At 41.1% G+C, this 16,481-nt stretch overlaps 1 protein-coding gene across 2 annotated transcripts; it reads left to right on the plus strand.

Moving 5' to 3' along the window:
* The first annotated feature begins 1,747 nt into the window (after positions 1-1,747).
* Positions 1,748-16,225, plus strand: LOC133114224 (myosin-4-like). 2 transcript variants are annotated; one of them, XM_061223406.1, is made up of 38 exons: positions 1,748-1,951; positions 2,662-2,805; positions 2,935-3,091; positions 3,183-3,210; positions 3,357-3,465; positions 3,558-3,650; positions 3,750-3,813; positions 3,908-4,006; positions 4,128-4,231; positions 4,387-4,525; positions 4,721-4,839; positions 4,930-5,079; positions 5,318-5,488; positions 5,744-6,060; positions 6,269-6,338; positions 6,942-7,029; positions 7,114-7,231; positions 7,308-7,431; positions 7,764-7,900; positions 8,031-8,286; positions 8,632-8,874; positions 8,962-9,138; positions 9,277-9,422; positions 10,009-10,099; positions 10,184-10,573; positions 10,659-10,785; positions 10,894-11,012; positions 11,619-11,815; positions 12,003-12,186; positions 12,269-12,434; positions 12,780-12,904; positions 13,405-13,713; positions 13,875-14,078; positions 14,360-14,485; positions 14,578-14,748; positions 14,885-14,989; positions 15,853-15,948; positions 16,082-16,225. In XM_061223406.1, the coding sequence occupies exons 1-38, from the start codon at positions 1,748-1,750 to the stop codon at positions 16,223-16,225; spliced, it is 5,811 nt and encodes a 1,936-aa protein (XP_061079390.1). The 2 variants fall into 2 exon arrangements, with proteins under 2 accessions (XP_061079390.1, XP_061079391.1); XM_061223407.1 differs by having other exon boundaries at positions 5,744-6,050; positions 6,274-6,338.
* The last annotated feature ends 256 nt before the right edge of the window (positions 16,226-16,481 follow it).

Below are 16,481 nucleotides of genomic sequence, written 5' to 3' on the forward strand. Positions count from 1 at the left end.
TTTTAGAAGGAGGTCTTTCTTAGCTACAGTACAAAGAATGACTACATTTACTGTACAAAATGCTGTGTGCAAAGTGCATTATAAAAGATAACCATGCGTACATCCAGTCTTTGAATACAGCAGGCATAGAACCAAAAAATGAATGCTGAAACAATCCTGAGAGTACTGTAACCCTGGCTTGACAAATATATGGACAATATAATCAGTTAAATGGTTGTAAATGGTTGGAATTTATATAGCACCTTTATCCAAAGCGCTGTACAATTGATGCTTCTCATTCACCCATTCATACACACACTCACACACCAACGGCGATTGGCTGCCATGCAAGGCACCGACCAGCTCGTCAGGAGCATTTAGGGGTTACGTGTATTGCTCAGGGACACTTCGATACAGCCCGGACGGGGGATCGAACCGGCAACCCTCCAACTGCCAGACGACTGCTCTTACTGCCTGAGCCATGTCACCCCAGTGATATGAAAAACGTATAGTTACGTGGAAACATTTGCCTATGAATTTACTGTAATCAAATTTTCACATTATCATTATCACAGTTATCATCTATCTCTAGAAGCAGGCCAAGCTGCATGCACCATTAGAAGGTCATGGAATCCCATTTGAAAAAATAGTATGCCGAAGTATATCTGAAATGAACGATTTTATACTTGTGTAAAGTACAATTAAAGTTTATTTCAAGGGTGCTACTCTAGTATGCTATACAATTTCACATGCCACTTGTGTTATTACAGCTGAATCCACACTGTTAATTGACTTGTCCTTTTTGATAATTGGCGTGTGCGAGGGGTTAACAATGCATTCCTGCCTAACCCATCCCCCTGTCAATCTCTCATCAGGCGGGCCCAAGGCCGGGTCCTCAACATAATTCTGGCCCTTGCAGGGTATTACAATTGTGATATTTTACAGTGTGTTGTCGCTAAATATAACTGTACCTCATAGTGACCGGGCTAATCCTTTCTGCTTCATCAAGAGCCATATAGAGGGACCGGGTATAGATCAAGGGCAATGCTTCTGTATAAAGGGAGCACTGGGCTATTGCTGCCATCTCAAAATCAAGGTAAGCCCTCTTCTCTGCTGCGCAATATGGAGATCTTTTACAGTTGATGCTTTTTAAATCTATTATGCAGATCATTTGATAATTTTAATTGTCAGTTGGTGGTATGGGATCTCAGTTCATGTGTGATACTTTTCTCTTTTATTATTACTATTTTGCATTGAAAATGGCCTCAGCATTTCAAAATAGATGTGATCCTGTATTGAATTTGGTGAACTAACATAAAATGATAAATGTTTTTTCTCCTGAAAATATGAAAATAACCTTTTGATTTTATTTATTCTTTGTCATTTTTTATTATTATAATTTATTGATTTGATGCTACTAAAGTGAAATAATGAGGTCACTGACTGAGTGATTTTGTCTTTCATTGTAGATTGATATCTCCATGATGCCAGTTTGAATAGTTTTCAACCATAAAAGTGTCTTGGGGCCAAAGGACAGACAAATAGGTATGACTGTGTGAATTGACAAGATTTGACTGCACGAGCAGAATTTGAGAATTCAAATATAATCCACTTTGATCTACATTTCATGTAGGAAAGGTGCTATATAAATACAGCTTATTATTAAAGATAGTCTAAAAAAAGAGTCCCTCAGAGTAATGTGGGATTATATGTACTGTTGGTGTGTCTACTGTGACTTCAGCGCTGTGTTTGCTGCCTGTGAGGGACCATGAGTACCGACGCAGAAATGGAGGTGTTCGGGGTGGCTGCACCGTACCTGCGCAAGTCCGAGCAGGAGCGCCTGGAGGCGCAGAGCCGGCCCTTCGACGCCAGGACAGCCTGCTACGTCACGGACGAGAAGGAGCTCTACGTGAAGGCAGTCATCCAGAGCAGGGAAGAGGGCAAAGCCACTGCTCTCACATACCATGACAGGGTGCGCACCTTGTTTCCACTTTCTGACGGGGAAATAAAAAGAGCTTGGTTACCAACACTCAGTGAGCACTTTTATTAGGTATTTATTAGACTTATTAAGTCTTCTGCTGCTGTAGCTTATCCACTTAGAGGCTTGGCACGTTGTTCAGAGATGCCCTTCTGCATACCACTGTTGTAAAGTGTTGTAAAGTGTTGTTAAAGATATGCTGCTCACTGGATGTTTTTTGTTTTTCACACCATTCTCTGCAAACTCTAGAGGAGATCAGCAGTTTCTGAGACACCCCAACCACCCTGTCTGGCACCAACAATCATGCCACGGTCAATGTCACTTAGATCACATTTCTTCCCCATTCTGGTCTGAAAAACTGCTGAACCTCTTGACCACGTCTGCATGCTTTTAGTTGCTGCCACATGATTGGCTGATTAAATATTTGCATTGACAAGCTGCTGTAGAGGTCTAATGAATAAAGTGGTCACTGAGTGTATATTTCAACAGCTTTATATGTTTCACCCAATGGACATACTCAGAAACAAGACTGTTATCATATTGTCAAAGGGAGATGTAATCAGGTTTAATAGCAGTTGTATATCAGAACCCCTGCCACCCAGAACCCCAGCTAGCCTAATTGCAGAGCACAGAAAAGGCCTGTCCAAGATGACCTTTGAAATGGGATTGTATCATTTCTGAATTAGCGTTGTTTCCCCCTGCAGACCGTCACTGTCAAGGAGGATCAGGTGTTTCTGATGAACCCTCCCAAGTTTGACAAAATCGAGGACATGGCCATGATGACCCACCTCAACGAGCCTTCCGTGCTGTTTAACCTCAAAGAGCGTTATGCAGCGTGGATGATCTACGTAAGCCACAAAAAGCAACTTAGCACAACATGCACCAGTCAATGTTTCAATGGCAATCACACTTGACATATATGACACACTGACAGCACACTATTGACAGCATTCTTTTTTTCTCACTGTGCATTTTAGACCTATTCCGGGCTGTTCTGTGTCACTGTGAACCCCTACAAGTGGCTCCCAGTGTACAACCCAGAAGTAGTGTCAGCTTACAGAGGCAAGAAGCGAATGGAGGTTCCACCACACATCTTTGCGCTGTCTGATAATGCCTATCAGTCCATGCTAACTGGTATGTAATGTCAAAAGTTTTGCCATTATGCTAAAAATAAACAGGACATTTGTATTCTAATACACATTTATTTATCATCTGTATTTCTCAGATCGCGAAAACCAGTCTATCTTGATCACGTGAGTATTACTATGCTTATGGTTGATGTACCATTATTACAGTATTACTATGATTATTAGTATGATAATGATGGGGATGATGGCGATATAGATGATGATGATTATTATTATTGTTAGTGACTTCATGAAGTCCTTGTTTTTTACAGTGGAGAATCCGGTGCAGGAAAGACTGTGAACACGAAACGTGTCATCCAGTACTTTGCGACGATCGCAGTGTCTCCAGACAAGAAGAAAGAGGCAGCCAATAAAATGAAGGTAAGTCTTTGGCAATTTGGAAGTGCTGCCTCTTAGATTCTGCACCACAAGCTCTTTTAAACAACAATAAACATATCCTTTGTGTTTAACAGGGAACCCTGGAAGATCAAATCATTCAGGCCAACCCCCTGCTGGAGGCCTTCGGTAATGCCAAAACCGTGAGGAATGACAACTCATCCCGCTTTGTGAGTTCAGTGAGGCTGATATGTTTTTCACGACATTTTATAACGGCAATGACCAACATTGGTCTCTTCAAATAACAAATGTGATTTGTGTTGAAACAGGGTAAATTCATCAGAATTCACTTTGGCACAACTGGTAAACTAGCTTCAGCAGATATAGAAACCTGTAAGTTCCGACATCACTGAACTCTTTATGTTATAAGTACGTCTCATAAAAATGTTTTTTAATAACTTTGAAATCTTTTAAAATATATTTTAAGATCTGCTGGAAAAGTCCAGAGTTACTTTCCAGCTGTCTGCTGAAAGAAGCTACCATATATTTTACCAGCTGACTTGCAACAAGAAGCCAGAACTCATAGGTAATATTTACATAGAATTTACATATAATTTATTATATATTTATCAATTAATCCTGTATCATTTACACTCTTATGCGCACACACACACACACAGCAGCTCATGTTAATTTGTCTCCTTCAGATATGCTCCTCATCACCACCAACCCGTATGACTTTGCCTTCATCAGTCAAGGCGAGATTGCTGTAAAGAGTATTGACGATGCAGAGGAGCTGATTGCGACAGATGTGAGTTCAATTAACCAAACAAGTGGCAGACAATTCATCTAAAAGCATCTAATCTAACTTGTTCTGCATAAGAGTGTCTGCTCGTTAAATGAATTGTCAAATTATGTTATGAACGGCCTTTTGGTACTATTGCTTGTGTCTTTGTGCACATGTAGGAGGCCATCGATATCCTGGGCTTCAACGCAGATGAAAAAATGAGCATCTACAAGCTGACCGGTGCAGTGATTCACTATGGGAACATGAGGTTCAAGCAGAAGCAGCGCGAGGAGCAGGCGGAGCCTGACGGCACTGAGGGTGAATGACAGGCAGGCGTGTCAAGTGTCAGTGAATGCGATTTATAATGCTTTTTATCAAGGTTTTTCTGTTTTCCAGCTTGCTGTGGAGGAATTTAGCTTGGTAACTTGCTACAGACTGTGAACAATGAAAGCTTGAAGGTTAACTGCATATGGTAATGTACTGATATGCATCCCTTTGTATTTTAAAATGAAGAGGCAGACAAAGCTGCCTACCTCATGGGCCTGAACTCTGCTGATCTCCTCAAAAACCTGTGCAATCCCAGAGTGAAGGTTGGAAACGAGTATGTCACCAAGGGGCAGAATGTCCAGCAGGTTAGACCATACTATTCCGTGTTCGTTGAAGGATGTGTTTCAGCGTCAGTATTCCGGTCTGCTGACATCTCTTAATTTGGTGGCTTTTAGGTGTATAACTCCATTGGTGCATTGGCTAAGTCTGTCTATGAGAAGATGTTCTTGTGGATGGTCATCCGGATCAACCAGCAGCTAGACACTAAACAGCCAAGACAACACTTCATTGGCGTGCTTGACATTGCTGGATTTGAGATCTTTGATGTAGGTATTATTCTTAATCTTTTTCTTCTTCTATAAAAACTAATGAATATTTCTCTTATACCCTTCACAATTACAGTATGTATATTTTAAATAAATATCAGTCAGGTAAATATACACATATTGTTATAGAATTAGACAAATAATTCCTATTTCTTCAATTATAAACATGGCCTTTAATTAGTAAATCACCATGAGTTTCTCTAAGAGCTATATTCTTAATTCCTTCCTTTTAATTTAGTTCAACACACTGGAACAGCTGTGCATAAACTTCACCAATGAGAAACTGCAACAGTTTTTCAATCACCACATGTTTGTGCTGGAACAAGAAGAGTACAAGAAGGAAGGAATTGATTGGGAGTTCATCGATTTTGGCATGGACCTAGCAGCCTGCATTGAGCTTATTGAGAAGGTATGTTCAGGCTCACCTGTATGAATACAAATTAATAAACAGGAATTAATGGGAATTTTGCACCGGATATGAAACTTAAATATGAAACCGGATATGACTTTCCGAAATAAATCAACTTTACATATAATCTATGACCCTCAACACAATTAATACTGCAGCATTACTGCCATTCTGCATGTATCACTGTATGTCACAATCACAATCTCAGAAATTATATTTACATTTTTTAACGGTCCATTCAATCACTTCCTCTAGCCAATGGGCATCTTCTCCATCCTTGAAGAAGAGTGCATGTTTCCAAAGTCCACAGACACTTCCTTCAAGAACAAACTTTATGACCAACATCTCGGCAAGAACAACTGCTTCTTGAAGCCCAAGCCCATCAAAGGCAAGCCTGAGGCCCACTTCTCCCTGGTCCACTACGCTGGCACTGTGGACTACAACCTTGCTGGGTGGTTGGAGAAGAACAAGGACCCGCTCAATGAGTCTGTGGTGCAGCTTTACCAGAAATCGCCACTGAAAGTGTTGGCTGGGCTCTATGTCGGCTTTTCTGCAACAGATGGTAATTCTGCACTTTACATATGAAATGTAATCAATATCATGGTTCAACCAATGGTTCCAACATTTTGTCTCACCAACAGGGAACAACCCATTCTGTCAACATCAATTATACACCAATCCCAAGTGTGCTTTATGTTGCAATGACTACTATAATCACTGTAGTTGGCATTCAAATACAGCTTAGTGTTGCATTTCCTGTTGCATTATTTTCATTGATGTTGCAGGTGGTGCCAAGAAAGGCGGGAAGAAGAAGGGAGCCTCTTTCCAGACCGTGTCTGCTTTGTTCAGGGTAAGACAGTGTCTGCTTTACTCAGGGTAAGACCGTGTCTGCTTTGTTCAGGGTAAGACCGTGTCTGCTTTGTTCAGGGTAAGACCGAGTCTGCTTTACTCAGGGTAAGACCGTGTCTGCTTTGTTCAGGGTAAGACCGTGTCTGCTTTGTTCAGGGTAAGACCGTGTCTGCTTTGTTCAGGGTAAGACCAAGTCTGCTTTACTCAGGGTAAGACCGTGTCTGCTTTGTTCAGGGTAAGACCGTGTCTGCTTTGTTCAGGGTAAGACCGTGTCTGCTTTGTTCAGGGTAAGACAGTGTCTGCTTTGTTCAGGGTAAGACAGTGTCTGCTTTGTTCAGGGTAAGACAGTGTCTGCTTTGTTCAGGGTAAGACCGTGTCTGCTTTGTTCAGGGTAAGACCGTGTCTGCTTTGTTCAGGGTAAGCTACCCTTCCATTACCACTCAGACACTCATATCATTAGCAGACACTTTTATCGAGAGTGATTTGCACAGTTTATACAGTTTTTACTTATAATCCTTTGGATTATAAAATATCCAGCTGTTCTGCATTGGTCATATAGAACTTCCTTTACTACCGTTCCAAAGGCTACTTTTTTCAAATGCAGGAAAATCTGAACAAACTGATGTCGAACCTGAGGACAACTGAACCACACTTTGTGCGGTGCCTGATACCTAACGAAACCAAAACTCCAGGTAGAGGCTTAATAAACTCAAAATAACCTACAAAAATACAAAATTCAATGAAATTAAGAACTAAGATATTGCTATCACCATTAGGTATCATGGAACACCATCTTGTTCTGCACCAGCTGCGCTGTAACGGTGTGCTGGAGGGCATCAGGATCTGCAGGAAGGGCTTTCCCAGCAGAATCCACTATGGAGATTTTAAGCAGAGGTAAGACCGTAGAAAAGATCTCCCCGTTTAAAAAGAATAACATTGGTTTGGTGCTGAGCTTTACTCTGGATGGCAGGTACAGAATTCTGAATGCCAGCGCTGTTCCAGAGGGCCAGTTCATGGACAACAAGAAAGCTGCTGAAAAGCTTCTGGGCTCCATCGATGTGGATCACGCGCAATACAAATTTGGGCACACCAAGGTCATCTCAGCTTTTTTGGATACGTGTATCATTCTATATAGATTTGTATTTGATATTCTGTAGATAAAAGGTCCAAGGCCTACCTTTATACTGTATTTCAGCATATATTATTGTTGGAATATTACTGGCCACAATATACTGTAATATGATGAAATACAAAATACAGAAGAAATTCAGACTGTATTAATGTCCCAGAGAGTGTCAATGAATCATGTAGTATGTTAAAATGTGTGTATTGCATAACAAACAACAATGGAGAAATGCTGTTCATTAACCAGTGAGGCAGGTATATCACACCGCATTAACACTGTTTGACACACATGGCATTCCAGGTGTTCTTCAAAGCTGGTCTTTTGGGAGTTCTGGAGGAGATGAGGGATGAGCGTTTGGCTCAGGTGGTGACCTCTACCCAGGCTGTGTGCCGTGGATATCTCATAAGGACAGAGTATCGTAAGATGATAGAGAGAAGGTACCTTTGCGTTTCCAATGTATGTAGCACAGTGTCACGTGGTATAAAAGATCACAAAACGTTTAATGATAAGCGCCTATCTCTAATTTGAAATTGAAATTCTACTCTGATCAATTTGATCAATTAATAGGGAAGCCCTCTTCACCATCCAGTACAACATCCGCTCATTCATGAACGTGAAGAACTGGCCATGGATGAGGCTCTTCTTCAAGATGAAGCCCCTCCTGAAGAGCGCAGAGTCGGAGAAAGAGATGGCACAGATGAAGGAGGACTTCACCAAATGCAAAGAAGACTTGATAAAATCAGACTCTAGAAGAAAAGACCTAGAGGAAAGAATGGTTTCCATTATTCAAGAAAAAAATGACCTCCTCCTTCAAGTTCAGGCAGTAAGTTCAATAAATACAAATTATTTGGTGTATTGGGTCTATGTCAAATCTATGTCTATGTAAGATCAAATCCCTTCAGAATATGGCAAATCCCTTCAAAATATGCAGCAAAAAACATAAACATAAAACATAAAATGTCAATGTTGTTTGTTGTTGTTTCCTTACCTGGTAATCAACATTGGTTACCATATTTTAGAGAACCTAAATGACCTCCATACTTGCATGAATGGCAGGTGTTGGTAATTACAGTGCCACTTCCTGGACTCATTAGTGCATGCATGCTGCGCGAGGCTGATCATAAATATAAATATTGCAAGTGATAAACTGATTTCCACACACTCTAAGGAATCCGACAATCGGATTGATGCTGAGGAAAGATGCGAGGGCCTGATCAAAAGCAAAATCCTGCTTGAAGCAAAACTCAAAGAAAAGATGGAGAGATTAGAAGATGAGGAGGAGATCAATGCTGAGCTGACCACTAAGAAGAGGAAGCTGGAAGACGAGTGCTCTGAGCTGAAGAAAGACATCGACGACCTGGAGCTCACACTGGCCAAAGTGGAGAAGGAGAAACATGCCACCGAAAACAAGGTTTACGTTTAAATATTGCATAACAATTTCATTTTAAAAAAACAGGCAAGACACCAGTACCAAGCTGATGCAGTAACATGTTTTCAGGTTAAAAACCTGATAGAGGAGATAACGGGGCAGGATGAGAGCATTGCCAAGTTGACCAAGGAGAAGAAAGCTCTCCAAGAGGCACATCAGCAGACTCTAGAAGATCTCCAGGCAGAGGAAGACAAAGTCAACACTCTGACTAAAGCCCAGGCTAAGCTTGAGCAGCAAGTGGATGATGTGAGTTAAGTGAATAGCTTATGAACTGGCAGAAAAAAGCCCAATTGTCTTTCCAGTACTGTGTGGCCAGATAAGACACAATTACGTTAGTAAATTTTTCCAGTAATGAGGTCCTAAGTTGTATGATAATAATTTCAGCTGGAAGGTTCTCTGGAACAAGACAAGAAGCACCGTATGGATCTTGAGAGAGCCAAGAGAAAGCTTGAGGGCGATCTAAAGCTGGCCCAGGAGTGCATAATGGACCTGGAAAATGAGAAGCAACAACTGGAGGAGAAGATTAAGAAGTGAGTGTTGCTCTGAATTACATAATATTAATTTATAGTGTCAGGGATTTCAGCCTTAATTGTTTATGCATTGTTAAGGAGTATAAATAAACCTTGACACAGTTGAATGGGAGATACATTTGATTGATGTAATTTTCTTGCAGGAATTATTGTTGGAGAGCACCATCCCTTTATTAACAATAAGGAGAACATGTCTCCTAGTCGATGATACCAATTAGCAAGCTCGCCATGTAGGCTGAGGAAATTATGGGGTTTTCCTCTGTCCAAATGTGTCTTGAAAAATGTGTAATTGCCAGAGGGTTAGTCCTCTAGCTAAAACTGATTGGAGCATTTGTTAGAAAGCAAAACATTGAGTGATATTAATCAGTGGTATTAAAATGGATGTAATGTTATCAGTCACTAGGGTTGACCTTGACTCTCAGCATAGTATATGTAGTCTAATATACACTACAAAATAAATTAGCTGTAAATTCAAATATTGTTACTTTGATTAGAGACTGTCCCTTGGGTTCATATGGAGCACATTATATAATTACATGATGCATTAAATGCTGCCTTTTCAATATTATTATGTTTTATGCAACAGAAAAGACTTTGAAGTGACTGAGTTGCATAGTAAGATTGAGGATGAACAGGCTGCTGGGGCACAGTTTCAGAAGAAGATTAAAGAGCTTCAGGTGAGAAGGAGGAAAAACTCTGCGGAGTTAACTTCCATGGCTTTCAAATTTCTTTTGTGGAAAAACAGCATTTCTAACCCTCAGGCACGTATTGAAGAGCTGGAGGAGGAGATCGAGGCTGAGCGTGCTGCTCGGGCCAAGGTCGAGAAGCAGAGAGCCGATCTCTCCAGGGAACTTGAGGAGATCAGTGAGAGGCTTGAAGAGGCTGGTGGCGCGACCGCTGCTCAGATCGAGATGAACAAGAAGCGCGAGGCTGAGTTCCTGAAGCTGCGGAGAGACCTGGAAGAGTCCACCTTGCAGCACGAGGCCACTGCAGCCACCCTCCGCAAGAAGCAGGCCGACAGCGTGGCAGAGCTGGGAGAGCAAATAGACAACCTTCAGCGCGTCAAGCAGAAGCTGGAGAAGGAGAAGAGTGAGCTGAGGTTAGAGGTGGATGATCTTTTAGGCACCATGGAGGCCCTGGCAAAGGCAAAAGTGAGTTGCAGACTGTTATTTCGATCTCCTTCAACGTTAATATGATAAAAATGATCTCACTTACATTGTACAATGTGTTTTCTAGGTGAATCTTGAGAAGATGTGCCGTTCCCTGGAGGACCACTTGAATGAAGTGAAGTCCAAAGAAGAAGAGCATCAGCGGTTAATCAATGACCTCACAAGCCAAAAGGCTCGACTACAGACAGAAAATGGTATCATTAACTACAATTGCACATCCTAATGGATGACTATTTTTTTATTTATAGTCTTTAATTTTTCTGAAATTTATTGGGTGAATTTATTGATTTTCTTTCTTCAAGGTGAAATGTCACGCCAACTGGAAGAGAAGGATTCTTTAGTTTCTCAACTAACTAGAGGGAAACAAGCATATATTCAACAATTTGAAGAGTTTAAGAGGCACAATGAAGAGGAAATTAAGGTAGCTTTTAGATGGCACAAACATGGATTTTAATCTTGTTAGAATAATCTTGTGAAGTGTTACTTTTTGCAACTTCTTGAAGAGTGTTTTTTTGGAATAAGTAGTGTTCTAGAACTCCATTACTTCCAATTACCAGCAGTGACTGTTACATAGCATTATAATGTTTAGTTAAGAACACTCCCATCACATTTGTGATCTCACACCTTAATTAGTTCATAGGAGTCAATGATTTACATCAGGGGTCTCCAATCTTATCCAGAAAGGGCCGGTGTGTGTGCAGGTTGTTGTTTTAGCACAGGACTAAGACAGCTGATTCTACTCATCTAGGTCTTGATTAAAGACCACGATTAGTTCATTAGTATAATCAGGTGTGTTACTGCTGGGTTAAAACAAAAACCTGCACCCACGCCGGCCCTTTTAGGATAAGATTGGAGACCCCCGATTTACATCATATGGTCACATGGTCCATGACATGGAGCCTCACTCCTCCTCACTCCCCCTTCACAAGAAAGGACATCTTATGTAATATTACATTATTGTCTAATGAGGGTTTGTGAAATAAAACCCTCATTAAAGCAGTTAATATGTATTTCATACGCTCTCTAGGCCAAGAACGCCCTGGCCCACGCCTTGCAGTCGGCTCGTCATGACTGCGACCTGCTGAGGGAGCAGTTTGAGGAGGAGCAGGAGGCCAAGGCTGAGCTGCAGCGGGGGATGTCCAAGGCCAACAGTGAGGTGGCTCAGTGGAGAACCAAATACGAAACTGACGCCATCCAGCGCACTGAGGAGCTGGAGGAGGCCAAGTAAGTGGAAGGACTCAAATATTTTACCACCTTGTTACCGTTAACTTTAAAATGATGTATGTTTCATATACTGTGTTTTGCACACACATATTAAAGGAGGCCAAGTATTAACTGAGTGAAATAATGGGTCTTATTAATTTGGCTTTCCAAAATAATGTGGGCTATTTAACATATTGACTACTTTTAGGAAAAAGTTGGCTCAGCGTCTTCAGGATGCCGAGGAAGCAGCTGAGGCCATCAACTCGAAATGCTCTTCCCTGGAGAAAACCAAGCAGAGACTGCAGAGTGAAGTTGAGGACCTTGTGACTGACGTGGAGAGAGCCAATGGAGCTGCTGCTACTTTAGACAAGAAACAGAGAAACTTTGACAAGGTAAAAACCTGCCTTCTAGTGGTGAGCATATTCTGACATCAACTTCTATTGGTCTGGTTATTCTGGTATATTCTTCAATAAGATCCTGGCGGAGTGGAAGCTGAAATTCGAGGAGGGCCAGGCAGAGCTCGAGGCGGCCATGAAGGAAGTTCGCTCCATGGGCACCGAAAACTTCAAGATGAAGAACGCTTATGAAGAATCTCTTGAACATCTCGAAACGCTGAAACGCGAAAATAAAATCCTACAGCGTAAGTTCCGTTTGGACTTTTGTTCTTTAACACTGCAGACATGGAACATTATATTTACATTTACATTTACATTTAAGTCATTTGGCAGACGCTTTTAATCCAAAGCGATTTACAAGTGCATAGGTTCTTCCACAAGTCAAAGCATCACATCCATAACTAGGAAAATACACATGAAATGCTGTTCTAAACATATAGTCATCGTAAGTGCAAATTCTTTTTATTTTTTTGGGGGGGTTAGACAAGGAGGATAGGGATATCAGAAAGGGGGGCGGGGGAAATCAGGAGGAATCATTGGGCTGCTATAAAGAAGAATGTTCTTTTTAATTGACCATGTCTCACTTTTAGAGGAGATTGTAGATCTCACAGAGCAGCTTGGAGAAACAGGAAAGATCATCCATGAACTGGAAAAGTCAAAGAAACAGGTGGAGCAGGAGAAAATGGAGATTCAGACCTCCTTAGAGGAGGCAGAGGTAATGACAAAAGCACCATTTGCTTACAGCTAATTTTAAACATACATTGGTAACACTTGTACACAAAAAATGCACATGAATTGGCATTAACTAACGTAGTTGTAAACTAACTAATTACTCAGGAGATAATCTGTACAGCCTAGCCTTATTAATGTATTTGTACATCATTCATTTGTGTTAGACAACTATGTTAGTTAATGTCAATTAACTAAACAAAAACAGTTCATGATAGTATTTGTTACTGGTTAACTAATTATAAGTTCATATGGTTTGCTAATGTATACATATTCATGTTACTAACACATTTCTCAGTAGTTAATAAATACATTAACTAATGAAAAATGAATTTAATGTTTAATTAATATATTTGTACATCATTAATTCATGTTAACAACTACATTAGTTAATGCCAATTCATGTAACTCTATTGTAAAGTGTGACCCATATATTTACCTGAATGAGAAATGATCAATTTGCTTCTTCAAACAAATATTTCTTAGGCATCATTGGAGCATGAGGAGTCAAAGATTCTTCGAGTCCAGCTGGAACTGAATCAGGTGAAGTCTGAGGTGGAAAGAAAGATTACAGAGAGGGATGAGGAAATTGAGCAGGTGAAGAGGAACAGTCAGAGGATTATAGACTCCATGCAGAGCACCCTTGACTCTGAGGTCAGGAGCAGGAACGATGCCCTGCGAGTCAAGAAGAAGATGGAGGGAGATCTCAATGAGATGGAGATTCAACTAAGCCGTGCCAACCGCCAGGCCAGCGAGTCCTTGAAGAACCTTAGAAACTTTCAGGCACAGCTAAAGGTCTGTCTTTTAGATGGTTATAGAATACAATACAATTCTTTATTTCTTTTATCAAGGATTTTGTTTATTCTATAGTTTATCTTTAATTTGGGATTTATCATATGTGGACCATTTCTGAGCATTATTTGCTTTCCCCCCTCGCCCTCTCCCACATTTGAAAGGAAGCACAACTGCACCTTGATGATGCCTTGAGATGCAACGATGACATGAAGGAGCAGGTCACCATGGCAGAGCGCAGAAGTGTCCTCTTGCTAGCCGAGATCGAAGAGATCCGGGCTGCTCTGGAACAGACTGAGAGAATCCGCAAAACAGCAGAGCAAGAGCTTGTGGATGCCACTGAGAGAGTCCAACTCCTGCACTCCCAGGTAATGTTCTGCAATGATCAGTTATCACACAGTGAAGGTGTGTAAATTACACACTCAGGAAGTGATTACTTGTGATTAACAGTGGCGGCACACAGTATTATTGAGTATATGGGACATCAGCCGATTAAGTACTTCACATCAGTTGAAGTCACATACACGTACTTCATAATATTGCATGTATAACCTCTGTCTATTGTTTAATTGAATCCAATGATTCATTCTTTGGAGTGAATGTTGTTGTGTTAATAGATAATTTCATGGCTGTTCACGTTTATTAATAGAACACAAGCCTGATCAACAGTAAGAAGAAGCTAGAGAGCGACCTGATCCAGATTCAGAGTGAGGTGGAGGACTCCATTCAGGAGGCCAGGAACGCTGAGGAGAAAGCCAAAAAGGCTATCACCGACGTAAGGACTTCAACTCAACCTTGCCCAAATGTCCTGTGTGAATCTGGCACACATGGACACAAATTAACCAAGCCCTAATTTCTTGTGCAAAGGCTGCCATGATGGCAGAGGAACTGAAGAAGGAGCAGGACACCAGTGCTCACCTGGAGAGGATGAAGAAGAACATGGAAGTCACGGTCAAAGACCTGCAGCACCGCCTGGATGAGGCCGAGAATCTGGCCTTGAAGGGCGGGAAGAAACAGCTTCAGAAACTGGAGACCAGGGTAGGGTTCTGAAAAGTGGTATGATGCCATATGGAGAGTGACGATATACGAGACTAATGCATAGAGGAAGGGTGTCTGTGATGTCTGGACGTTACAATAACCGACCCCGCCTCACTGAAGTGTGATTTCCATCCAGGTGCGTGAGCTGGAGAGTGAGCTTGAGGCTGAACAGAAGCATGGCTCTGATGCAGTCAAGGGCACGCGCAAATGCGAGCGAAGGATTAAGGACCTGACTTACCAGGTGAAGTACTGCTGAGCACGAATGCTGAGAAAGGTGTGGGGAGTAGGTTCTCAAAAATGAGAGCAGTCAGCAAATAAGCATGAGAGGAGAAAACTCTGCAATATTTTACAAAGGAGCTAAATTTGATTAAATTTGCCCAACCATCACAATGAAATAACTAGACTGACCTGATACCAGGAATGTAAGAAACAAGCTAGATTGCCATCGTCGACCAAGTGGGTAGGGGAAAAATCGCGGCCCAGAAGTGGCCGTGTTGCTCAAAACTGTCAATATCAATTTCTTGTCAAAATTCCTATGGGTACTCAGCTTTTTGCCTTTCACGCTAATTACAAATAGATAATTCCTGCTTATCTTTGTAACTATGCATTTGCGATATCAGTTTTTATCACACCTTAACAGACTTAATTTAATGCTTATAAAAGTACAGATGGAGTTACCATTCCTTTTTGGGAAAATAAATAATCTGAAATGTTTGGCAAAGCAAAGCAATTACGGTTCTCAATGCCAAAGGGCTATGATTTTGCACAGTTCTTTTTCTCTATGATATACAGTATATGTGAATGTAACCAGTGCAATTCTGCTACTCACCATACAGTCTCCACTAAATGTTATTGTTCGAGAGAAGGGATACACGTTTGAAAGGACTGTAGAATGGACCACAAAATGTGTGTCTTTACAGTACATTATCAATTGTGTGTATGCTTTTGAATCATTCACTGTATTTAGCCATGGAATGTCATAAGCCTGGCTCGGTTCATCATAGCTACTCCAACCATTATGTGTCTAATGAAGCTTCATCACCCTTCTGTCATCACTAATCTCCTGTATTGGTTTGATTCATTCTTTTTTATATCTGGAGGCAGTCTGAAGAGGATAGAAAGACTATATTTAGACTGCAGGACCTGGTGGACAAGCTGCAGATAAAGGTCAAAGCATACAAGAGACAAGCTGAGGAATCTGTGAGCAAACTGTCTTTTTCTCAGTATTCATGTTGAGAATGAAACATCTTCAATTAACTAAAGGAGTCTGGCATTATTTTAGATAATATGACTAAAATAAACACATCTAATGTAATTGTATGTTTGTGTACAGGAGGAACAAGCTAACAGCCATCTGGCCAAGTTCAGGAAGGTGCAGCACGAGCTGGAGGAGGCAGAGGAGCGTGCTGACATCGCAGAGTCCCAGGTCAACAAGTTGAGGGCCAAGAGCCGTGACATGACCAAGGTAGCCAAATAAACAGATTTATATGTGTGTGTGTGTGTGTGTGTGTGTGTGTGTGTGTGTGTGTGTGAGGAAACAGTATTATGCACTAATAGATAAACAAAACTGAGGGTACATTTGTTCTGAGTCCATGTTTTTTCTTCACTTTTATAGGCAAAAGACAGTGGAGAGTGAGATGGCTTCTTCATACATAATGCCAAAGGACTCCCTGTCCACAAGTCCCAAGCAACCCATCATATCTCCCTATAAGTTTGCATAATTTATATTAACA

This window comes from Conger conger, chromosome 16, assembly GCF_963514075.1.
Source record: "Conger conger chromosome 16, fConCon1.1, whole genome shotgun sequence".
NCBI classification, from domain to species: Eukaryota; Metazoa; Chordata; class Actinopteri; order Anguilliformes; family Congridae; genus Conger; species Conger conger.